Source organism: Lates calcarifer, linkage group LG9 (assembly GCF_001640805.2).
Source record: "Lates calcarifer isolate ASB-BC8 linkage group LG9, TLL_Latcal_v3, whole genome shotgun sequence".
Lineage (NCBI taxonomy): Eukaryota > Metazoa > Chordata > Actinopteri > Centropomidae > Lates > Lates calcarifer.
Window position 1 is genome coordinate 3631874 of NC_066841.1, and position 25766 is coordinate 3657639.

Here is a 25766-nt window from a genome sequence, read left to right on the forward strand (position 1 = left end):
TGGCTTTGTAATCAGGAGCACTGTCATGCTCAAACAGAAAGGGGCAAATGATATTTTTGCTGTTACATAATGTTAATACATTTAAGAATGTTTTAAAAATGTATCTTAGAACTACTGAATGAATGCAATGAAAAAGCTTAAAAATATTAAAATATTTAACTGATGACCATTTGCCTCTAAATTTAGGGGGGGGGGTTGTTTGTTTGTTTGTTTTTTACACAGGAAAGAAAAGATGAGTTACAGCCCTAACAGTCGTATGACACCGAAAAGTTGTAAAATGGTGCCCTCTTGTGGCTACTTTGATGGACTGCATCCCCCAGTGTTGTATTCCCAATCTGGGCTAAGTCCCGCCCCTGGGCAGCCTCATAACCAATCACAATGCAGTTTTTGGCTCCAAGCTCTCTAGAATATTTTTTAAAATTTTATCCGGAATATTGCCTGTCAGGTAACAGCACCCGCAGTAAGCTACACAAATTAAATGATAATGTTTAGACTAAGCTTATGAGAGGTTAACGTTAGCGTGGGAGGACACTATGGGGTGAAAAGCGGGATTCGTTCGCGGTTTGTTAAGCAGGGAAAAATGCCTGAAAGGCTAAACGCAGGACTAGGAAATTCTCACTTATTTTGCCTCGGGTAACTACTCTGCCAGTTAAATCAGTGCCACACTCCACAGGACTGGTAATTAGCCTCATAAAAATCAGAAACCCTGGTTTTGGGGATAAATTAACACGAGGTACACCTTCAAAATTAAGGTACAAACATGACATGATTGAAAGTCGTCTTAATGTGGTTTGTTTGTGCTCGGTTTTGATGTCTAAGTTGTGTGAGTAAGTGATGGTAACGATAACGAACTTTGAAAACTGGCACCGACCGCTGTAACGTTAGCTAGCTTTCAGTTAACAACCGTTGTCTCTAACGTTACTCCGCAGTTGATAAAACACAAATAAGTTGCTAATTTCGAGTGTTTAACTAATGTATAGTGCTTGAGCGTGTTTTAGGAAAACCTCAGTAACCTGTTGAAAGTGTCGGTGGTGGTTTGTTGTGGTGTGTGTGCCATGGTGACACAGGGGTGGGTCTTTTCAGTCTTTTTAGTTTTGCGGTTTTCAAGGCAACCGACCCCTGGTGCTGCCAGTGAAACCTCTGCAAAAAACCAAGCCTGCTGTGTCGACGGAATAAATTGATCTGTGTACTGTATAGGGTGAGTTTGCAGCTGCAATGCTGTTGATTCATGAGTTATCAAAGTTACTTTCCCTTTACAGCTGCTTTGTGTTTGGATTTCAGTGGGTTTTGTTTATGTGCATCATGTTCAGAAAAGGCTTGCTCTGTGATCCTCAGCCCACCAGCCCGACTGGTTGGACTTGGTTAACAGTTGGTGCTTGGATGTTGTTAAGCTGGTCAAGTCACTGGAGCTTCTTGTTGTTTCAAAGCATGGGACATGTTTGAATGCAGCCAACTTGGATACAATATATATATTTTAAAAGGGTACTGTTGCTGTAGCTTCTCTTCTACTCTGGTGTTGCATGAAACCGTGTATCTGGCTTCAGTGTAAGAGACTCACATGGCAAGACAACATGTTTTCACATGGTCTGGGCAGGAAACGGATTTTTTGTAAACCAGACACAGCTGCTCTACTCCAACTGGCTGCACAGATTTTTAGAATACAATGTGACCTCTGATGGATAAAGTAACTGGAGAGAAAACTTGGTGTCTGCAGCCAAAATTTAACAGGATTTTATGAGTGAGTGGAGCTGAATTCCCCTCATGGCAGAACAATCCAGGTACCAATATGATACCTGACTTTTGGCACTGATACCAAAGTCATTCTTTTTTCAATTTTTCACACAGGGTTGTAAGAATTATTTTCCTCAAAATTTTGTGTTCCCATTTCACAAACCATTTCATAAGCCAGACTTCACAAATGTAATGTTTCATTTTACTTGATAAAAACAGAAAGCAGCTCTACAGGAACTGTGTATGAATAAAACACAGTCTGATATTTAAAATATTTAATAGTCAGGAAATATCTGATGAAAGAAACAGTAATGAAAAGATCAGACCACACAACTGTCAGTACTTTTAAAAACATCCAAGGTTAGGACAAAATTTCAGTCTGATTAAATGGTAGTTGACGAGGAAATGCAGGCTCCTGCAAGTAATAATATTAATAAACTTTATTTTATTATAAGTGTAGCTTAGTGATGTAATATTTTCATTTTCATTTTTTCAGTCAGAGCTGCAACTAACACTTTTATTTCATTGATTATGATGTCAGTTACTTATTTTGATTGATCAGTTAATTGTTTAATGTAAGAGAATGGTGAAAAATCTCCAATCAATTTCCCAGACTTGAAGTGATGTCTTCAAATTCTAATTCTTCACCAGTCACCTCTGCATAGTGTATCCTGTGTCCTCAGTCCTCCCTCTGCCTTCTCCTAAAGAGATTAGCTGTCATATCTTAGTCACTAGGCCATCCTAAACAGCCTGCAGTAGCTCTGCCAGCCTCTGGGGCAGCTCCAGCTACACTTGTGTTCACTGTGCTCAAAATTCAGCTGGTGTCACCGTGTGAAAATTCATGTGGTGTCCCTGATGGCCAGGCTGACTGTTTCTGTGACAGCTTTGGTGGGTCTGAGAATGAAAGTAGAGCCGGGTAGAAGTTCTCCCTCTCCTCCTCTCCTCTGTCTGTCCTTGTCTTTTCTTCCTCTCTCTCATTCTGTCATTCCTTCTCTCTCCCCTGCTTTCCCGCTCCTCTCTGTCTCTTGTTTCTACATCTCCACCTGTCCTGGATGCAGCCTGAGCTCGCCTGACAGTCAGGAGATTAGAGCCCTGCTGTCTGTCTGTCTGTCTATGAGGAGCTGGGCTAGCTTCATGTCCTGTGTGTATACTGATGATCAGTGTCTGTTTACATTTGGTGAAACCCCCCTGTAAGGGCTTTAGAGCAGCTTAATTCAACCCATCTGGCAGCTGAGATTAACCCTTAGTTCCCCTGGGAATGAACAGGCAGTGTGGGCAGAGCAACAGGTGAGTTGTTTTTTTGCTTTATAGCTCAGAATTTTAACAGTTATTTAGAATTTGGGCTTTGGTTTTACTTCCCCAAAGACTTGGGGAACAACAGCTCATAATTTCTTGCTTGTTTTGTGCTAGGAATTTGCTCCTTGCCTTGAGTCTCTTGTGTGTTAGAGTAGGAAAAGAGTGTAGACTGTGATCTCTCACTCTTTCTATTCTGGAGTTATTGTTTTTCTAAATCTCCCTCTTAAGTTTTTTATCCACAGAGTTGCACGCTCTCATTCCTTGTGGTCTACTTTAAATGCATGGTGAGTTTGCCATGTTGGTCAGCATGGAGACTCGCTGTGGATTTGTGTATGAAAAGGTTGTAGAGGGAGCACGACGCAAATCTGTTGAGGCTTGTGTTTACTTCAAACACAATCAAAACAAGCGTCTGTGCATGCATATGAGCGTGTCTGGATTTCTGGACAAAAAAAAACATACTCCCCTGACGGGTGTGTGTGTGTGTGAGAGAGGTTTGTGTGTTGGACAAGAGACAATGTAAGAAGTACCTCGGCTAATAATCTTCTTTTGGTAATCTGGGATGTTGATGAAAGAAGCCGCAACACATGGTGACCACTTTTCATAATGAGAGTGCAGTACTGCAGTACTGTGTAGTATGTCTTGTACTTCACTCTGCTATTTTTAATGCTGAATCCCTTGCATTAAGTTGACAGCATGTTTATCTGATAACTCTTGTTTAGATCTTCGACTAGGTGCTGTGCGGTTGTTGTTTTTTACCTGCCGGGTGCCAGTGCTGATTTAAAAAAGCAATGCAATTTATAATCATGTGTCTAATGCATGCTGTGTTAAATAATTGTAATGTATTGTTAAGTAATGTTTAAATATAGACAGGCTTTATGTCTTTTTATGATAAGTTAGATGCTATAATCATGTATGAATTCATTAGTGATGCTTCTCTCTGTGGCAATGGGAGTATAGCCGGCCCACAGTATGTTAAGACTTGTCAGAGATGTTTTATTGCAGACGCTGAAAGCACAGCCAGAGTTCATGTTGTGGAGTTGCCATAGTGAGTGTTGCAACTCCAGGCAAATACTTGGGGAACATGATGTGATGTTGGGAACTAATAGTCTAATCTGAGGTCTGTTACATGTATGATATGGTTGTCTAAAACCAATGGTGAGGACACGTGAGATAAAAGTATAAAGGTGAATTATGTGATGTTAGTAAATGCTGAATGGTCTGACCTGATAGCACAGGATTTGAGTAGTGGGCAATAAAAGTGAATGCCTATCTGTGGTGCAGACTAACACAGACTTCATGTCACCTTGGAAACAAGTCCTTAAGTGGCACACCTGTCATTAGATGTTAGACAAAATGAAACACATCCCATCAACATCGCCAGCACGCGCAGGATGTATAATGATGAATAAATTAACCCACATCAATGTATTCAAGAGATATGTGAAGTAATCCTTAATTTTATTTTCTTTTGTTACTAATTCTTATTCATCATCAATTCATCTGTGTTTATTTGTTTAATCAATTGTTAGTCCATAAAATGCCAGAAAACTGTGAAGAATGTCCTTCCAGTTTTCCAGAGCCCAAGGTAACATCTTTAAGTTGCTTGTCATGTCGAGTTAGTTGTTAAAAAAATCCATAACGCTCATTATTTCATGATTGCTACGTTTTAACAAAACATGAAATCAGCAACCCATCCTGAACAGCCAAACAAAACACTGTGGAAACTATTACATAGACACTGAAAACAACTGCACATTACTACAGTGAAAGAAATTAAGAAATACTACACAAGTAAAAACTTTTAATGAATCAGTGACCCATTTTTATCTGCGTCATCTCTGATAAATTATCTAACAGAACAAGTTAAACAAATCCCAATATACAGTGTCAAGTTTAAACATTGTTAAAGTGTTATATTGCTGGATTTACTGTTTTTTACAGTCCATTTGATCCACTTCTACAGCTCTGTCTCGACACCTGTCATACTGGTTTGTAAAAATCACAAATTCTTATGTATTTTTAATGATACCTCAGATGAAATGCATTGACTGCGCAGTGCTTGGAAATATTGCAGTCAAGTCTGTCAATGAAAATGAATGGCTTCAGGGTAGAGCTGACCTAAATGCTTTTAAATGGAAATCTGTTTTGTTTTTAATAGCCTGGGCCTCAACCTGTCTTGAAAAGTTAAAGCACTACTGTGATGTTCTGTGAATTATTTTTGTTTTTTATTACTACAAGATCAAAGTTATTTTTTATTCATTTAATTTTTGTTTAAAATCATTGCTTTGCCTTATTACAGCATTAATCCTGTTCATTGTTCCCCCAGGACTTCACACAGCAACAGTTCCTCCTGTTAGAGAATGATACACAAAGTATTTATGGGAAATGCAGTGTGTGCAGTGGGACACAGTTAAAATACTGATATATGGAGTATAGATGTTAACAGAGGAGAGCAGCTGTGTGCGAGTAAAAAGACAGACTGATGCCTTCCTCAGCTCTTAAATCACTCCATTAAACTTTGGCTTGTTTTAGATATGTGGGTGCTATCTGATCTACCAGGCTGCTGTTATTTTTGACTGATAAAAAGAAGCACTGCAAAGTCAGTTTGAAATCACAAATAAGTGTTTTCTGCAGCAAATTCCTATTATCTGCTTTAGGGCTGCAATCAAAGATAATTTTCTTTCTCAGTTAATCAGTTTTCCTTGTGATTTCTTCAGACTGCTTGTTTTGTCTGACTAAACAAAAATATATTGCTTGATTAAACATCAATTGTTTGCCTTTTTGACAAATTAATGAACTAATCAGTTCAGGTTTTATTGTGTGGTTTCAAAGCACTAAATTAAAGCAGTTCATCTCATTCAAAACTATGTTGTGACAGTCTTTTGGATTTTGGTATATTTCATTATAGACTTTGAGTGTTTTCTTTTATTAACTTGCCCATGTACCTGTTTTTCTTCTTTAATTGATTACTAGTGGAGACCTCTGTCCATCAGTTTCATGCTTTAGAGGGGTATTAATACTTAATAACTGGTTCTGTTGTTTTTTCAGGAACTGCATCAACAAGAGTCAAAGAGATCGCCTCTTCCTTAATACTGAAGACTGACAGATGAGTCCTCCTTAGCTGCACCTCTGGACTGCCAACAGCTTACCGACATGACCTGTGAACCTCTGTAGCCATGGCTTTGAAAGTGGACCTCACTGCAGAGCCAGATCAACAGGATAAGATGCAGAGGGCTCCTGTACCCGGCTGAGACAGTAACTGAGGTCAGAGCGGAGACCGGGGCGTGGCAACAGTTGGCTGAAGGGTGAATGGAGACAAGAAAAAATACCACAGCAGGGGTTCTGTTCTGGACCCCTGCCCCCAACCGAGCTTCACCTGCCAGCTCTGTAATATCTGAGGACGTGTGGGAGGATGAGGATGGAGAACAGGCCGGGAGAGAGGATGACTTCGTCAGCCAGATGGATGACAATGGCATCATTGGACTTTCAGAGGCACTGGAGATTGTGGAGCTGGAGCAAACTTGTGGTGATGCAGGTACAGAATGTAATCCTACACCTGTTACCCCAGAGGAGGCAGATCTTACTGGGGCCGAGAGGGACACACCACCTGAGGAGCATAGTTACCAACTGAGTGAACATCTATCCCACACTCAGACACCAGGAGAGGATGTACAAATACTGTCACCCTGTGAGTCTTTGATTATTATCTTTTTTCACTTCTTTACACCTGCCTGTTTTAGCAACTTTTATTATTGATTGTAGTTTTTTCCCACAATTCCAGACAGCAATTGGTTTCCATACATATTTGTGCAATGTGAAAATCTATTGACAATTGGCATATTTTTTTTTGATTGTTGCAATGTGTGTTTGCAGTTATAGTTTGTCACGGCAGAGACATAAGAAAACATAAACTCATCAGTGCAACACAAACATTCACACACAGTATATATGGTAGAAACAAAAGAAAGATAAAAAAAAAAAAGATATTCCTCAGATTTTCTCAGATAACATGTACTACCATACCACAGTGATGTAACAGATATAAAAATAATTTCAGACTTGTTCATTGTGATGAGACTAATACAGTTTCAAGAGATTTGTAAATTGATTTCATGCAATATGGAAATGAGTGGAAATCTATTTCTGCCTGGAACAGCATTTAAATGCATCACAAAATCTACCAATTGTACAGGATGTTTTGAAAAATATTTTTGTAGTCATGGAGCTACAACATGCAAACTCATATGGTCATGTTAGACAATTCATGGCTGTGTATCATTTTCTTCCCATTTCTTTCTACCTTTTTGTCTTTGGCAGGTGATGGCAGGATGAGTAGCTTAAGACAGACACAGATAGAGGGTGAGGAGGTCAGGCACAGAAAGATACAGCAGAAAAAAGAGCATCTCTTAAAGAGGGACAAATACCTGGACATGACAGAAGATGAGAAAGATGGAAAGAAAGAAGGGAAGAAGAGTGAAAACAAGAGAAAGAAACATGATAAATCTAGCACATTAGGAGAGTTTGGAGCTATGAAAATGTCCAACCATCACTGCCCAGTATCCCAGTCTGCCTTGGCTGTCACAGCCCCTACTTTCCCTTACCCTCTCCACTTTACTGCTGAGGAAATAGCTGCTGCTCCAGGGATTGAAGCTGAAATCTTTCCAGAGATGGGCTCCATGGAAAGTCTTCCAGAATCACACAGCAGTCACATACACCTAAAGTCCAGTCCTCGTTGTCCTCGAAAATCTGAAACACAGGAGCTGAGGGGGCTTCAGACAGCAGCTGTCTCTTCTGAGCAAGTGATGGCAAATTGTAGTGGAGTTTGTAATGGGCCTTTAAAGGGATCAGTGAAGTCAGACAAGCAGAGGAAAATGAGCCAGCCCTCTCCTGGAGCTACACATTTGAGGATTCACTCCCACAGCACTGTCAGGGCAGACTCCCTCACATCCAGACAGAGTCCAGACAGAGAGCTGAGGACACCCAGAGCCAGGACTGCTGAAGTAAATGATTCCAGGTGGGGGACATTCCCATTACCTTCTGTTTTGACCTCTCCTTATGTTGTGGCTGTTTCATACATATGTAATGATTGTAGTTTTTTCATAAAAAGTATTAACCATGAATTTTATTGTATTTCCAGAAACGGGTCTCTGAGTTACCCCACACCAGACTTCTCTAAGGTGGAGCCCAGGGTCCGTTTCCCCAAAGATGGTTACAAGCCCCCCAAGAGCAGACGCTCTTATAAGAGGGATTCCCTGTCCCCTGAGCCTCCGATAGTGTTTAAGTCCCCTGCTGACATTGTTAAAGAAGTCCTACTGAACACCACCGATGGATCTACTGTGCCATCAGACTCTAATAGACCACCAATCAGTGCCCCCAACTCCATCGTGCCTCAGGAGTTCAGATGCCGCCAGCAGGCCACCACGCTGCTCGAACAGCTACAGGTAGAGACTTACAGATGAGAGGTGTTACTCTGGATGAGATCCTGACAAAAACAACCTTTAAATACTAGCATGCAGGATTTTTTCATGCATTGAGACCGTTTTAAAAATTAGCCAGCATAGCGTGGATGTATTCTGAAAAGCAGTAAACTGGTTTAGCAGGTAAACTACAGTGGGATTTAGAAACAAGGAACTTGTGACACCCTGGCACAGACTCAGTGCTACAATTTTGATATACCATTAATTCGACATCTTAGGTCTTGTTAATAAAATATATTCTCTCACTACTTGTCTGAGGACCAGTGCAAGGTGTTAATGGCCTCCAGGATAACACTGAGAAATCCTGCATCTCCCTAAAAAGCTAAAAAGAATTTCCTAAAAAGTCTTAGTGGACATTTTCCAAATGAAATTCTGATGCCTGTTTTCATAGAAGTAGAAGAGGAAACATCAACCAGAAACAGTCACTATGGTAACCAGATTCCAGTGAAATTTCTTTGTGTTGAGGTCTTGTATTGTACAAGGTTATCGGCATAACCCTGGTCTTGTGTATTTTGCCCCTTTATTGTTCATCAGTCTACTGCACCCAGGCAATTACAAAGACTTTATATTAGTAGATATAAAGTAGAATAAGGTCTACAGATCACCGAGACCTTGAGACAACACAAATGACTTTTTTTCAGTCAGTAATGTATGAATTACCCTCCCAGGATGGATAGGCCTCACTTTTCAGGGTGACTTTTTTGTAAATGTTCTCCACACTGCAGAACAATATATTGTCTAAACAGATTTTTTTGTTGTAGCATTAAGATTTCACTTCTTTTAAACGAAGGGGACCTTGAAAAACAGCTCCAGACCAAAAGTAAATAGAAGTGTAAGGATTGGGTGTTCACTTAATGTACTGTCTCAGACTTGTGAATTAGACTGTACCTAAACCATGCTCCATCCTCTCTGACTTTGCCCTTGCCTCCCCAACTTTGTTCTTGTCTTTTTGTTCTTTCTTCACATGCTTCTTTTGCACTTTGTTTTGTTTGTTTTTTCATTCCTCTTACTTTCTTATTTCTCTCTCCTCTTGCTGCAGGAGGACTACAACAGACTGCTGACTAAGTACGCTGAGGCAGAGAACACCATTGATCGTCTGCGTCTGGAAGCTAAGGTAGTCGATGTAGAGATAAAGCTTCAATTTATCACGATTTAAAGGCGAGCAGTGCAGTGGATCTGGGTTTTAAAAAACAGTACATATCAGTGCCATAAGAGATTTATTTGTGGTGTTTTAAGTCACCTCCAAGTTATGAGAAAACCTTAAAATGATGGATGGTTATATTCTTCAATTATGTGCATTTTTTACTATTTAATTAATTTTTAAAATTGAGATAGCGTTGATGGATTATTACTGGCACTACTACATTCATCATTGGTGCTTTGATTAAATAAAGGTACAGCACTGAACAGCAACAGTGAAAACACTATTGATTTCAAAATAAGAAACAATGCCAGTCAGAACTTCTTCCTCTGCGTTTTTACGATTTAAGATTAAATTATATATATTAAATTATTTATATATAATGAGATTAAACACTTCATTTTGTCCCTTATGTTTCAGTGAGGGGCGTCAGGTACTGTAGATACTGTTTAATGTGCAAACTCTGGTTGCACAAAAAAAAGGAAGTGAAAAGCGGTGGGTGCTTGTGTATTATCTGTACAGTCATATTTAGGAGCCAAAGGTATTTAGAGTGTTGGTGTGTAAATCCTGTACGGTAAAAACCAGGAGGTTACAGAAAGTTCAGGAGACTAGTAATTGACAGAAAGACTCCAGTCCACATGAAATGTGTTTCAGCTTGTGGTCAGTGCTATTTTAGCCTGCTCTGCTTTGTGAGGTTTAGCATTCAGTGTTAAAGCTTTAACATGTTTGTCTGCTGCTGTAAATATGTAGCTCAAACATTATCTATTGACTGAACAGACAAACTATCATTGTGTGGCTTTTAAAACGCCCATTGATCATTTCATTCAGTTCTCTCTGCACATCTGTCTGTCTGCACATCACAGACAGGGCAGTATGTCAGAACGAATGAAGTCTCAGAAAAGTGGGATGAGAAAGAAATGAAGGAGGAGTGCTGAAGAAGTGTTATGAAGGAGCTCCTTTAAAGAATTATTGGCCCATTTCTGTTTGAGCAGCAGTGCTCCACAATCAGCACCAATTAAAATCAGCTTACCGAGTTCCCCACCTCTCCTCCATCTCTGTCACTACAACGCTGAACTACCATCTGTCTCCACCTCCCTCTGTCAGCACGTAGAGCATCAAACAGGCTGGGGTGTACTGTGAGATTATTTTCAAAATAAGAGGCTTTCCTGTTTTTTTATGTTGTTGTGAGTCCTGAATCAACGTATGCCATCATTTTCATTACAAGCTCATGTAACTGACACAGAACTGTGTTTTCTTGATCATTTGGATTAAAAATTACTCAACAAAACATTTTAGTCTCACAAATCATAAATAAAATCTTGTAGGTTTCATCTGCACTCCTTCAGTTTCTTTCTATGGCTCAGTGTACATGCAGTTAATTTAGTTCAATCTATCTTTCTGACCCATTTTTTCAGTGTCTTGCCTCTTAACTACCTAGTAAATTGGAAGCAACCTGAAAATAATGGTAGGGAAAAAAGCAGCCTAAGTGGCTCAGTGGGTGAAATACATCTCAAGCTTTTATGTATGCTGCACCCTGTGTGTGTGTGTTGTGTGTGTTAAGGACTGTTGAGGTCAGTTTAAGGTCATTATAATTTACTGCTTTGAATGCTGATTGGGGAGGGGCATCCACTCATTCTCATTTTCATTAATTCTGTGTGTGTGCTATCAAGGAGTGGGCAGGCAACCACTCAGTGTATGTTTAACCCCTTATTTACAGTCCAGCTCACAGTCAGTTTGTCTTTCCTACACTGAAATGACTTTTATAGCTTCCCAATGTGTTGAGCTGAATAGTTGTTGTGGCTTCACAGAGTCAGTCACACTGAAGAGGCAAAAAAAGATTAAGTGAAAACATACAACTTTAGGGCAGTAGGTGGAGATGTTAGCCTTCACTGCTACACCTGTATGTTGCAGTGAATTAATTGTCTGAGGGAATTTGATACATTTCTTTTTCACAAAACATTAAGTTAATCTGACTGAATCTGAATCTTTTTTACTAGTTTTCTCAAGTGGTACAATTATCTTTTTTTCTGCAAAGACATTCAGGTTTTATAAGATAATCTAACATGTTTTAAAGTATTCTAGTCATCAGTATCAAATGTGCATTGTGCAGGCTGTACTTAAACCTGATCCAAAATCCCATTTCTAGAATAAGAACTTAATCACTGACCCAGAAATGTTAAAGTCATGATATGTGAAAGTAGTTAAAGTCACTGATTTCACCTCTCTGGTAGAGGAGAAAGATTTCTGCTCGGTGTCCGCAAGTTTAGAAGTTCAACTGTAAGCAGGTGGGCTAATTATTATAGATGACATACAGTATAGCGTGATATGTTTTAGATATGTAACATACTTTTTACATTTCCACCAGGTGAACCTGTACTCTGACCCTCCAAAGCCTGGCCGCTCGGTGCAGTCAGTACAGAGCCACAATGCTTCAAGGTTCATGACCCTGGACTTTCCTCAGGCTCAGAGAGCAGAGATCAACTCTGCTTCTCTTCATCCAAATGGACACAGCGCTCATCAGAGTATGTTCATCCTATCCAATATCTACCTCTGCTGTCAAATTTGTCATTTTATATGCCACATATTATACTTTCCCTCAGCTGTCTGAGTCACTACTGCTCCTCTGACTTATTGCTGTATAATTCAGTATTGTCACAGAATCCTTTCATCTACATGCAAACAACCAAGCTTTCATCATTCATTCAGCTGCTGCTGCAAGCGTTGCATCATATAGCTCTTCTTTGCTCTGCACCTGTCAAATGAACAGGCCATCAGGTGGGACAGCAGCTGGCTAAGATTCTCTACAATCAGGCTGACAAGTTCCTCCAGCAGGTAACTGAGCTATTACAACTATCAATGGGAGTGAAGCTCCTGACAGATGTGCTGGATGATGTAATTAAGGAAAGTAATCGAGAGATCACGGTTTTGCTGTTTTTCTTTCAGCTGCAGACTTTTGAGGATCTCCTAAAGAAAGAAAAACTCCAACCTTCTGAACAGATGAAGGTAAAAGCGACAAACAGTTTATCCAAGAGTTACTTCTAATGGTCACCTCATATCCAAACTAATGAAGCAATGCTGTCCTTCAGGGTCTGTCACAGCTTGCTGAGGGGCTCAACTCTTTAGAAAGGGGCTACCTGTTGGCAAAGGATGAGCACAAAGTCCTGCAGCAGCGAGGGGCAGAAATCAGCCACTTTGACCCTGAACGGTGAGTTATGTCAAAGATAAATTTGCCATATATTTATATTTTGTACTCATGTGCATTCAGTCAATTTTGTTTTTAATAATGTTTGTCTACATGTTTGTGCATGCATGGGTATGTCTCAGGGAGCTGGAGGGGCTGATTTATCAGTGTGGTTTGCATATGGATGAGCTGAAGGAGCGGGTGGAACAGATGCGACAGGAACAGCCCACCTGTGAGACTCGTCCTTCTCCACCTCCTTCAACCCACCCCTTCATCTGTTCCCTCTGAGGGGGCAGAAACTCTGACTCATCCACAGGTACCACCATCACTCTGTGCTCTGTACCTATGCACATTCAGAAGTGTGAAACCTTGTAGGTTATCAGCATGTCATGCCACAGGGTAGAGAACATCCACATTTGTTAGTGTTATGTCCACCCATGGAGAAAAACCTGTAGAAAAAACATTACTGTGTACTGTTTGTTTTCCTGATAAGAACCATGTAAGATATAGTGGACCTTGAATTTTGATTTGCACTTTGCTCAAGATCAACTTCAGAAATGAGGAATGCTTAGAAGATTTGTCAGTTAGTGAATTGTATCTTTAACTTTTAACCTTAATGCTAGAACTGCTGTAGATGTAAAATGATACAATGTTTGCTCTGGTGCTGGTCACTAATCATCTAGTTTTATATGCAGTCTGATTGGTAAACCTTATATCAATGAAAGATAATGGCTTCAGCTCAACAAACAGTAGCTGTGCAGCTGCCAGCCCACTGGCATTTCACATCATTTGACCTTCACTGGTTCATAAACACAGTTGAATTTCAATTCCTTCCAGAGCCCACCTGTGCCTTTGCTGGTTGATCCAGGAAGGGCAGTGGAGGTGGAGGTGAGCTCAGCCAGTGAAGAGAGGGATGAAGAGGAGGCAGAGATGGATCATGAGGACAGTCTGGATTCTCTGTATCTCAAACCTCTGAATGGCAAACACAGACGTGTTGAACAAGACTTTGCCACATTAATGGATCAGTGAGTGATGTTTCTGTTGTTACGATGTTCATTTGGTAAAAAATCTTTGCTATGGGATTTTTATCAATGTTTCATTATTTCACCTTCACTGTTTTCCTCCTACTGTTTAGCTACCAAAGCTTCAAGGAACTTCCCAAAGTGTTTGACCACAGACTTAGGGAAGAAGCTCTCCTCTCTTTAGGAACTGACATAGAGTCTGGGGATGAGGAGACCGAGAGACAGGGTCAAAGAACTGGAAACATAGAAGTCCAGAAAAGTCTTCCACAGAGGTTAGTCCTCAGAGTCAGAGAGACAGTTTCATCAGCTGAACAGTAATGATTGTTCTGTTTTTTTATATCCTTACTGTTAAAAGCTTACTGCTGTTTCATCCACTTTCTTGAAACTAGAAATTAGACATGAAAAAATCCATACAAAAAACCCCCAAACATATACATACAAAGGCATTTTTGAGAGGAAGCTAATTTCAGCAGCTCCACTGGTCTTATTTGTTTCTACTTCTGTGTTGACAGGAAAGCCAAATCAGACCATCAGGAGTCTCTTGTTGGCATCAGCAAACAGCGAACCAGCAGGTCCAGTCCACCTTTGTGCAGGGCCTCCAGTCAGTCCACCTCACTCCCCGTTCATCCTCCCATTAACCGCGGGAGCTTAGACAGGGGAAAGTCTCACAGTAGCAGCCTGAGCAGCCTGGGTGAGATCACTGCATCTGAGAGGAGGAACTCCAAACTCCAAACTGGGAGCCGAAGAGTACTTTCTCAGGTGAGTTTATATTGTGGATTGTCAGAGTAAGATAACAGTCTGTCACTGATTCGACACTGATTCCACTCACAAATGTGGCATGGGGAGATGGGGCAGTCCCTCAGCATTTCCATATGTGCACAGTTTAGGCATCAGAATATTTTATTTCAGGCTTTTGTAAGGTGCAAGTCTAGAGCTTCAAAATGTAATATGCTTTTAAAATGTAGAAACATTTTCTGCAGTGTCTGATCTGAGCTTTCATAAATATCAAAACATTTCATTAAATTTTTAGAGATGTGATAGAGATTTTTTTTTTTTTGATTAATTTTGATTTTGATTAGATATAACTTAATTAAAACAGCATTAGCATATAAAGAATATGATTGTTTTAAAAAACAAAACTGAGCTTGTACCTTTAAGCCACTAAACATTCAGCTCAGTCTGTGCACACTTACATCACCTCATGATTAGATTGCCCAGAAAGCACTTTCTGTATGTTTAGTAGTTCCTTCTTGAAATCACTGTAACAGTCACTCTTTTTGTAGCTTTTATAACACAGCAACAATCCACCAAAGATTTGTAAGAAAGGTCACTGGTGATTAATAAAACAGTATTTTAGCTTTAGTTTTGATTCCTCTAAGAAAGCTGTGTCATATGGTTTAATAGCCTGTGCATAGATAAATCTTGCATTATCTTTGCTCTGTGTTGTGTTGACCAGGATGGGATCATCTCTCCAGAGACAGACAGTGGGTTTGTTGGTTCAGAGAGCAGCCGTCTGACTCCTGCAGCTCCTAGTCCTCTCCACCAGAGGGCATCGCAGAGGTGAGGAGGTCCAACACTGCTTCTCTGCATCCACACACATTTACTGCACCATAAATTTTACCTTATGTCCCACCCCCACCCCTGTGACTCACATACAGAGCACCATGATGTCTGATCCTACAACTCTAAATCCTGACTCATTTTGTTATTCATTTGTTTCCTGTCTTTGTATGATGGAATATTCTTCCTTGTTTCAGTGTTTCAGTCCATCAGGAAGGTAACACAGGGAAACCTCAGACAGGCCATGTCTCAGCACCATCTCCTGCTTCCTCACTGTCACACAGTCACACAGCCACAGAGTCCAGAGGGGCCTCCAAGATCAGCCCCGACCAGCCAGACAGAAGCAGACAGAAGCAGAGGAGACGCACCTTCTCCTGCTCTCCGCAGCGCTGGGTCAGTCAGACAGAACAAACCAGGGCCGACAGTGGAACCAGTGAGTTTGGGCTGGAGAGTGACAACAGTGAGTCTCCAAGTTCTCGCAACATTTAAAGCACTTAGTGCTAGCCTAAAAATAAAGAATATTATGTCTTTTAAATCTATGAAATCAATACTAATGCTTACTATGTTATTATTCTCTTGTTTCTGCAGCTCACACTGTGTCTGAGGACAGACAGAGTGACCAGTATGCAGAATCCATTCATTCCCTCCACAGTTCCCATCTAAGCTCCTCCCCCACTGCACGGTATCACCATGACGATTCCCTCAGAGCACTGGGCTCCAGACAGGTGGCAAATCGCAAGTGAGTGTGTGCGTGTGTGTGTAGCAGCAGCTGCCATGGTAATAATTGTGTAAACAAGGCGAGGTTTATGTCTCCCTGCAGAGACTCCTGGATGGAGCATGAAGTGAACAAAACCTGTGTGAGCAAAGAGTTCCAGAAAATACACTGTTAGAGCTACAAGCTACTGTAACCTGAAACTGAAATGCTGAATATCCTTAATGTTTCTGTTATCATATTCTTTTATGTATTTTATTACAGAATCTGCTGCTATTGAATGTGGTTGCGTATTAGGAGGTATTTTTTTCTGCATGGTGTGGTGCTGCATGAGTACTCAGAGTGTGTGTGTATGTACATTTGGACTGACACCTGCATAGATAGCTTAAATCACCTGTGCAGCACTTCAGCACTCTCATTTCCTGGACTTTAAATGGTTTGACCTTGAATGTGTGTGGTGATGAAAAACCAAGTCATAGGTATTAAATGCAAAAGTTACTACAATTGCACTGTTTCATTTGATTTTAAGCATTTTGTTTTAATGCTTTTGTGTTTGTATTTTTAGTGATACAATCCAGACACTGCAGGCTGAGGTCACCAGGCTGAGGGAGAGAATAGAAAGCTGTCTGGGGAATAAGAAATCTCTCAGCGCCACGAGAGCCACTCCATCAGCTCAGGAGCGCCACGCTCCCCACACCTCAACACCTCACGTCAGGTTGGTTTTTATCTTTCAGGTGTAACCTCACAGTCCATCTGTTCTACAGAAACAAAGCTCAGACAACTCCAGGCTTGTCTTTGTCCAAAACAGTTTCTCTGCAGAACAAAGCAATAGGACAAAGCTTATAAATTTAACAAGGAACCCTGCAGTTAAGGGTTTAACACTATACATTTATACTTACCTACTTTTCTATGTTGTTTTCTAACATGTACTTAATTTGATCCCCTCCCATTGTTTAGGCTTGAGGAGAGATGTCAGAGTGATGTCAGCAGGGGAGGAAGAGAAAGACAGAAAAACAGAACGACATTGTCTTGTGCAGACAAACAAAACCCACGTGACCTCTGTAAGTTGATCTGAATTTACATTTTACCCTTAACATCATGTTACTACTAGCATACGTATAGAAGGTCTTTTATTGAAAGACATTGTGAAGAAACAGTTTATTAACTGACATACATAAATGTGTTGCCCTAAATGTTATCGCCTTACATTTTATCATAAGATAAATAATAAGAACCCAGCTAGTAGAAAACACATCCACCATTTGCACAGTGACACATCACATTTAATGCATAGAATATTTTTGTTTTCAGTGACGGGTTCAGAGCTGGAGCCCCCTACACCTCAGTCCCAGCCTCAGGTGTCCAGATTTACTCAAACATCCACTGTACCACCTGACAGCTACTCTTCACACACACATACTGTCCACAGAGCGAGTAAGTATGTCTATCCCTCTACTGCAGACAATTTGATTTATCAACTTCCTCACACCAATCAGAGATCCAGTCAATGTTTTAGGTAACTTCAGATATTTTAGCTGACTGAGGTGTGGTGACTTAGCACGTTGGAGTTTAGTGTCTTGCTCACACATTGAGCAAATTGATTGAACACTAAATGAGAGCTCAGCAAATTTGACCAAAGACTGTGGAATTAAAATTAATTTAATCACAATTCAGTGTTTTCCCTTCTGTTATTCTTGTATTTGCTCCCCAAGCTTTTCTTAAGCCTTGTGTGTGTCTGTCTGTGTTGCAGGGCAGCATCCTGCCGGGTCTATACATGTGTCTAAAACAGATGAACATGACAGCAGAAATCATCAAGCTCCTGTTTGTCTCCACTGTTTCTCACATCAGCGATCTGAACGTAAGAAGGCTCCTTTCACCCTCATCAGGAAGTTTGACTTAATTTATATTCAGGCAAAGCGAATAAAATCTCTTTTTTTTAATGCATTTGAAACCAGTGTTGCTATTTTGTCCTCATCAGTTTTTGTGCGTCTGTCTGTCTTGTGCTGTTAGGGCCAGCTGGTGGCAACAGAGAGCCGACCCATTCCTCATCTCGCTGTCGTCACTGTCCTCTCTGTGGACGCCCTGAAGCACACAGAGGCACTAAGCCAGGTTTGTCTGATGCAATGCTGCACAGACACATTGTTTTAAAGAACTGTGTTCAACTTCCACTGCAAAATTTGAATTTGTTGTTCAGTATGAGGAACACAAAATTCATAAGTCAGTCTGAGCTCAGCACATAAATTATTTCAGTCTCCAGTAAATGAAATAAGTTTAATTATCTAAAGTGTTAATGGAGCTCCTGACTTGCTGTGATTCACAGACTCAGACTCCCCCACACACACAAGCTACCAACCAGCTGAGTCCCCTGACAGAGCAATGAGGAGCAGATTCACTGACGCTCCTCCTGCACTGCTGCAGTGCATGCCAGTGTGCCCACCACCACTCCTGTAAGTAACCTCTCTCACACACACTTGTACTTCTCTCTTTGTGTGTGAGAACACTTATTGGCATAATTAATTCCCCTAGCCCCTTATCCTAAGCTAATTCTAACCTGACCAGGTGACTTGCAATTTCCAATTATCCAAAACCAATACCAGTCACTCAGAGGGTTGAACTCATCTCCTTCTACCTTAGGCCATCAACTTCAGATTTCCGTCACTTTTACTGAAGTTAGCATTGTAACCAACTAACCCTGACCCCATCGGCCGATAGTGACTCACTGCAGTGTCCAGACTGCCCTGAACAAGTAGTGCTGGTCAGATGCCATCAGTGGCCATTGTCACCACCTGCACCTCCATAACATGTAGTACATTTTGTTTCACACTTTGAGTTCCACCTAAACCGTCACACTAATTTTGTTTTTTGTCATCAACCTTACCCTCTCTTCAGGATGTATTCACCGCACCTCTATGTGGCTCCTGGCAACAGCACTGGCACATCGTCAGGGGTCAGAGGTCACGGGGAGGTGAGGGGGAGGAGGAGACGCTCCCTGTCTGCTGATAAGCAGTACTCCTTGGACTCCTCTCTGAACAGAGCCATCAGAGCAGCCAGACACATGAAACACACCTCTAGACACATGGCTCGCTCTCTGGCTACTGGACTGCAGTACCAGGAGCTGCTCACTCAGTCCTACTAGACTGAACTCACCTCACAGACAGCCTAGACTGAGCAGCAGTAACCCACCAGCCTCGGTTCAGCTGCAGAATGAGGCTATCGACATCACCAGCAGTCCAAAGCACTGAAGACGGGACCAAAGTGAATTAAAAAAAAATCTAAAATCCTCCTCATTGTAACTTTTCTTTGGTTCCTACATTTGGAGAAAAACTGTTACTGAAGCTTCTTTTGTTATATTTTTAAATGTTACTTTATGGCAACATTTAGGGGGATAGTTTGGATTATTTGAAGTGGGGTTTTATGAGGTATTTAGCCATAGTCAGTTTATTGTCCGCAGTAGATTTGGATCAGTGTTTTCCCACTTTAGAGAAGCGTGCAGGAGTACAGGTACAGAAGCTGAGCCATGCACTGCTGTGGACGCTGCCTGGGGCAAAAACGTAGTCAAGCCTCATACAAGCCCACATCAAATAATCCAAACGATCCCTTTTAGTCTCAGGTAGCCAAACATGAATATGTTTCTTAAGTAGACATATTTATTTCAAAAGATGCGTTGGCATACATTGAAATGACTTTTTGAAATTATATAGTACTGTAGATCAGTTTGGTTGAAAATGTAATGATCATATTGATTTTTAAACCCATGAGGTAAAGACATCAGTTTCTTTACTTAACCTGACATGATAAATTACAGCTGTCTTGATATGGCAGTTGTCGTGAGTGAATACTCAGTTATTTTGAGCTATTTATTGATCATGTGATTATATTTTTTAATGATAATGTACATGTATGTCTGTGTATTTCAGCTGTTTATATTTGTAGTCTCTGTCAAGTTTCCCATGAGTGACAGTGTAGAGTAATGTGGCAGGTGAAGTTCATGTTGGGCATACATGCTGATCATGAAGAGGTGACAGGGAGATGTCACAAATTTTACCACTTGGACACTGGGCAGCCACACCAGAAAGCCAAGTCAGCCATCATATCATCATACAGGTTCTGTTTACAATGTGAAAGTAACTTGGTCTAAGTTGAATTCTTGATTAAATGGGAACCTCCCCCAACAGTGAATATTTGCCTGGACATTGATTCACTGAAGGGTTAAAAACAAGGTCTTCCTTGATGGGGCTAGAACACTGGCAGTAAAATTTAGATACTGATACTTGTTTTCTACACAAAACCTGAACTGAAAAAGGAAATATTGGCATTGAAATAGTAAAACACAGGCATCAAAAAATGGTGATATTTGATATTTTTCATGTCTGTCCTGATGTCAGGTGTGTGTCTTTTGTCATAGTCTGGAACAAGTGCACAAAAACAGCAGCTGCCTGTGGACACAGGCCCTGCAGATATGTGGGCGTTATGCTAATGTGTTACAAACTGATGAAGACAAGATGCAAAACAAAAGTCTGGAATACAAGAATCAGGAGGATGGTGGGGCCCAGAATTAAACCCTTGGATAAGGTAGGCCAACTTGCACAGGTTGGATTTATTCACTTCACCATCTCATATGAAGCCAGTTCAAAGAGCCATACATAAAAACTAAACACTATGAACACACATTGATTCATTTTAAATGTGCGGTGAATTTTATGTCTCTGGAATGTGTGAATGTTTTATGTTATTTAAGAAACTGTATCATGTGTTGTATTAAGTTTTTTGTTTGTTTAATTCAGAAGCTGTTAGGAGGCGGAGCAGAATCACTCCACCAATCAGCGTTTACCTGCAGACGTTGGCTGACGTTCGTGGACGTTGGCTGACGTGTGTCGTCATTGAACGTGAGCCACGGCTGGGCAGCAAGGCGGCGGGGAAGCAAAGTTGGAAGAACGAGTGAAAACACCGAGTAAAACAAATGTTTGAGTCGTCGCTTCGGCGCTTTGGTTTGTTAACGATTTGAGATATTACATTACCGAAGAAGTTTGGACGCCGAAACAACAGTTTGGAGCAGTTTTGTCGAATGACGCTGAAACACACCTGCGTGAAGGTAAGGCTAACGAGCTAACTAATAGCGGTGAGCGTTAGCGCTAGCACTAGCGTTAGCTTTAGCTTTAGCTGTAGCTGTCTCTTCGAACGATAGAATTTGGCCTTGTTTCATTTCAGTCGTGTTTACTGCGTGGATAACAGTGTGTTTGTGTTTCTGTGGCTAAAGCGTCATTGCCTTGAGTTGTGGGCTCTTCAGGTAGACTGGTAATAATATAATGTGCATTTCTTGGTGGTTTGCTAGAATTTTCGTCGCCATTTTGCTTCTGCTTGCCGTCATTTTGTGTCCTATCCTGAGCATTTAGAGTCCGATCGTGGCGGCCTAATATCTTCTTGTTATCTTTAACGTTTGTGGTCATTTTGCATTGTTTTCCGTCTCTGCCTGGCTGTACATCTGTTTATAGGCAATATTTTTTTTGTAGTTGTTTTGCATTAGATTGTGTCTCCTTACGTTTCTGTTTGTGTTTATAGTTTTGTGTTGGTTCGTGGTCATTTTACATTTCGTTGTGATTATTTTTTGTTTCATTGTAGCGGTTTAGCGTCTCAGTTTTTTGTCTCTCTCTGGTCATTTTGTATTTCATTTTAGTTTTGAGTCCAGTCCGGGTCATCCATAGCACATGATGTTAGTTTTGTCAGTGAACCTGTAGACAGTGATGAATTTCAATAAAAATCAGAGAATGTGTTGTCATACTTTGATAGATTAGAATTAATAAGTCTTAAAGCTTTTTATAAGTTTATTTTAAATTGCTTTGAATTCTGGAGTTTGACGATTTTAAAGAAAGTTATTTAGAATTACTTGATGATGTTGGGCTACTGTGTTTTTTTATATAACACCATGATCGCTGCTGAATATATTGTAGGCCTACTCTGTTTTAAGGCCGATGAGTCAGTAGTTGGACCTAGTATTAGTAAAGCCACTGAAGACTAGCCACATTATTGCTCTGCCTTCTTATTCTTTAAGATTAAAACCATCCTGTTTCATAGAATCTGTTCATCCTGAGTTCTGTGTGATTCATGTGTGCAACACAACCCTTTTGTCACAAGTGTTTAATTGTGGTTTGTTGTTCTCCTCAGGGTTTAAACAACACTGTGTCTGTAGACCAGACTCCTGGTGAGCCCGTGCTCAAGCATCACGTCTACGAGAGGAGAGAATGAAGTCCAGAGACAAAGACACACAGAAGGTGCAGAGGCCTCGCTGGATCTCCATGAGTCAGCCAGGAACCCAGAGCCAGAGGACATCAGTGACATGTTACATAATCAACAAGGTAAATGAATTCAGTTCACTTAAAGTACCAATATAGCAATGTAAAAATAATGCACTACAAGTCCTGCATGAATTCCTGAAGTCAATTAATCAATATCCCGCAAGGGATTAATAAAGGATTCTGATTCTGAAAAATCCCACTTAAGCAAAAGTATATAAGTATTAACAGCAAAATGTAGTTAAGGCATTTAAGTAAAAGTACTGGTTTGGTCCGTCTGAGTGATGTGTTATTATAAATGACATCATTACATGATTAATACTGAAGCATCAGTGTGTCAGCAGCATGATACTGTTGTAGCTGCTGGAAGTAGGTTTATACACAGTGTCACCAGATGATTAATGGGAAAGAAGAAAAAACCAAATGATTTACGCTGGTTTCTTTCTGGATTTATTATTATTATTTTTTAATCTTTTGATAGTTTGAACTTCATTGGTGTTTTCTCTTATTGATGGTTGGAACAGTTGGAGCTTTTATATTAATGTATGTTGTGTCTGATTTTTCTTCCCAGGACTCAAACTTCACCCTGGAAATTGCAGAGAAGAGACAGACACGAAGGTTTACAGGTCAGTGTTAGTTTATTGTTTTCATTCGGGCTCTGTCATTATCTCAGCTGTAGTTACACTTTTAAACCTGCTGTCTGGAACATGTGTTAATACATTTTAGCTGCTGTAATGGAAATAATGAGTAATACTTTAAGTAATTTTTAATAATAGAGGTAATGACTTGTGTATCAGTATTTAATATTACAAGTAATCTGTTAAGTAATTTTCTAATAACTGAATAGTCCATGACAATGGAGTTATTATAGAAGTATTTTTTAAATACTACAGGTAATTAATATTAAAAGTAATCTATAATATATTTGTAGTTGTAGAAGTAATGATTAATATTTTAAGTAATGTTATAGTCCATAATAATAGAAGTAATGGATAACATTAAATAATAACCCATAATAAAAGAAGTAATCATTAATATAAATCATCTGTAATTATAACCCATAATAGAGGTGCATGTTTAATTCAGAATCATTTAGCTCAATAAAATTACATGTTTGACAAAACATAAACTCAACTCAAAACATTTTTAAGAATAGTTTATTTTGTTCCAGACAACAGTTAAACTACAGCAAAGATAATGACAGATGTTTGACCACTAGGAGGTGCTCTGCTTTATTCTCCCACCCAACACACAATGTAGTTGTGAGCACACTTTCCAAAGACTAACATGTCTTTTAAAGCTTCTTTAAGAGCATTTAACTGCTTTATGTCATTATAGCAGTTAAATGTTCTTGAAGATGTTTGATGGAGACATGTTAGTGTTTGGATGATGTAGTTCTAACTACATTACATGTTATTATTCAGCAGGTGGGAGCTAAAGCAAAGACTGTAATGTTGTTATGAGCACCTAGACTAACATGTCTCTATGATGCATCTTAAAGAAGCATCATAGAGACATGTTCATCTTTTTAAAATGAGCTCATAACAACATTACAGGGAGGGTAGGGTAGGGTAAGGGGGGCCCTCCTGAACAAGGGGATGAGCAGCAAGATGCTGGAGGTCTGTGATGTATAGAGTGTATATGTTTGGCTAACAACTCCATCTCTCTGTTGTTTTTTGTGATCCACTCCAGGTCCAGAAGTTCAGCTGCTGTCTTGTTCTCCTCCTCCTGCAGAGACAGAACACGTTAATCAACTGATCAATAAATCTAATCTTCCTGCTCCAAACTGTCCTCAGTCCTTTTTTGATAGTTAATTACAACATTTTAGTAGGAGTGCTGCTACTACAGTCTTGTTGAAGAAATTAATCAACTATTTTTCTAAACTATTTACATTGTTTGGTTCTAATTATTACAGCAATGACTATGACTGTGTCCATGTCTGAATATTACAAGTTACTTCTATTAATACTACAATATTGCATTACCTCTAATTTCTAAGAGTAGAAATTATGTATAACATTAACACATTACTGTAAACATTACACATTATTTTTAATAAATAGTTTTGGGGCTATTTTAATCTTCAGACAGGGACACAGTCATTGTCTCTAATGTGACTGTAATAATTAGAAAAACAAACTAATGTAAATAGTTAAGAGAAATAGCTGATTAATTTTTTAACAAGACTGCAGCAGTAGCAGCACTCCTACTAAAATGTTGTAATTAACTATCAAAAAGGAATAGGGACAGTTCTAATTAAATAAAAATATTTTCTTACCTTCACCTTTGGTGAACCAGTTGTTTCTGAGAATCCACCTGAAAAACACAGAACATTCATTTAAAACATTGAGACGCTTCTAACAAGTCATAACTACTTTTTAAGATTCTAAGGAAAAAGATTAGTTTGTGTTTCTCTCATTTTGTCTGATGTTTACATTTTTCCTTTTCTTTGAACTCTTCATACATAAAATGTAAATAAACTTAATGAATTAGTTGATGAGTCGAGTCTCTTTTTGATTCAGACTGAAGCCAGTTATTGAACATAAACGATTTAATGTTTGTAAATTACCTGGAGGCCGCTCTGTCATGATCCTGGTCTGGTCTCTGCAGTCGTGGACAAAGTGGCGACACCTGGAGGAAATTAAAGATAAATACACGTCAACAGTTGAAAAGATTGAACTGAAGATATTTCTCAGTTTTTCTTTGATACTGAATTGTAACAATTTAAGACAGAAGAAGATAGCAAATGTTCTGTTTTTCCCACAGGTTAGAAGTGTTTCACACTGGGACAATCTTCAGGACACGTACCTCTTTGGTCAGTAAGGTGAGAGCTGCTATTTCTCTCCAGGCTGCAGCAGTTCAAAGACTAGACCTGAAAAACACAAGTACAACAGTTGACCCTGACATTTTTTCATGGTTTTTGACCCCTTACTATACTATGACATTTTTTGACCAAATTTTCATGACCTTACTATACTATGACATTTTTCATTTTTGACCATAACATGACTTTTTGACCATTCACCTTACTATACTATGACATTTTTTGACCAATTTTCATGACACCTTACTATACTATGACATTTTTTGACCATAATTTTTGACATTTGACCATTTAACTACTATACTATGACATTTTTTGACCATTTTTTGACCATACCTTACTATACTATGACATTTTTTGACCAATTTTTGACATACCTTACTATACTATGACATTTTTTGACCATTTTTGACACCTTACTATACTATGACATTTTTTGACCATTTTTGACACCTTACTATACTATGACATTTTTTGACCATGTTTTTGACACCTATACTATACTATGACATTTTTGACCATTTTTGACACC

At 39.7% G+C, this 25766-nt stretch overlaps 1 protein-coding gene and 2 long non-coding RNA genes across 3 annotated transcripts; 2 read left to right on the forward strand and 1 right to left on the reverse strand.

Moving 5' to 3' along the window:
* Nucleotides 1–484: 484 nt before the first annotated feature.
* On the forward strand, nt 485–20299 carry akna (AT-hook transcription factor). Its single transcript, XM_051072802.1, has 23 exons — nt 485–752; nt 6076–6715; nt 7345–8041; nt 8165–8468; nt 9544–9618; nt 12011–12167; nt 12413–12477; nt 12589–12648; nt 12732–12850; nt 12970–13108; nt 13664–13851; nt 13962–14120; nt 14361–14607; nt 15305–15408; nt 15606–15868; nt 15997–16147; nt 16686–16835; nt 17078–17181; nt 17432–17554; nt 17871–17978; nt 18131–18229; nt 18441–18567; nt 19010–20299. The coding sequence occupies exons 2-23, from the start codon at nt 6337–6339 to the stop codon at nt 19254–19256; spliced, it is 4065 nt and encodes a 1354-aa protein (XP_050928759.1). The 5' UTR covers nt 485–752; nt 6076–6336; the 3' UTR covers nt 19257–20299.
* A 548-nt stretch (nt 20300–20847) lies between these two features.
* On the forward strand, nt 20848–24671 carry LOC127142789 (uncharacterized). The gene is made up of 4 exons (XR_007813843.1): nt 20848–21212; nt 22283–22473; nt 22982–23036; nt 24103–24671. It is a non-coding gene; the product is annotated as an uncharacterized LOC127142789 (long non-coding RNA).
* On the reverse strand, nt 23043–25353 carry LOC127142790 (uncharacterized). Its single transcript, XR_007813844.1, has 4 exons — nt 25219–25353; nt 24980–25041; nt 24689–24726; nt 23043–24138 (listed from the first exon to the last, which is right to left on the reverse strand). It is a non-coding gene; the product is annotated as an uncharacterized LOC127142790 (long non-coding RNA).
* Between the last annotated feature and the right edge of the window lie 413 nt (nt 25354–25766).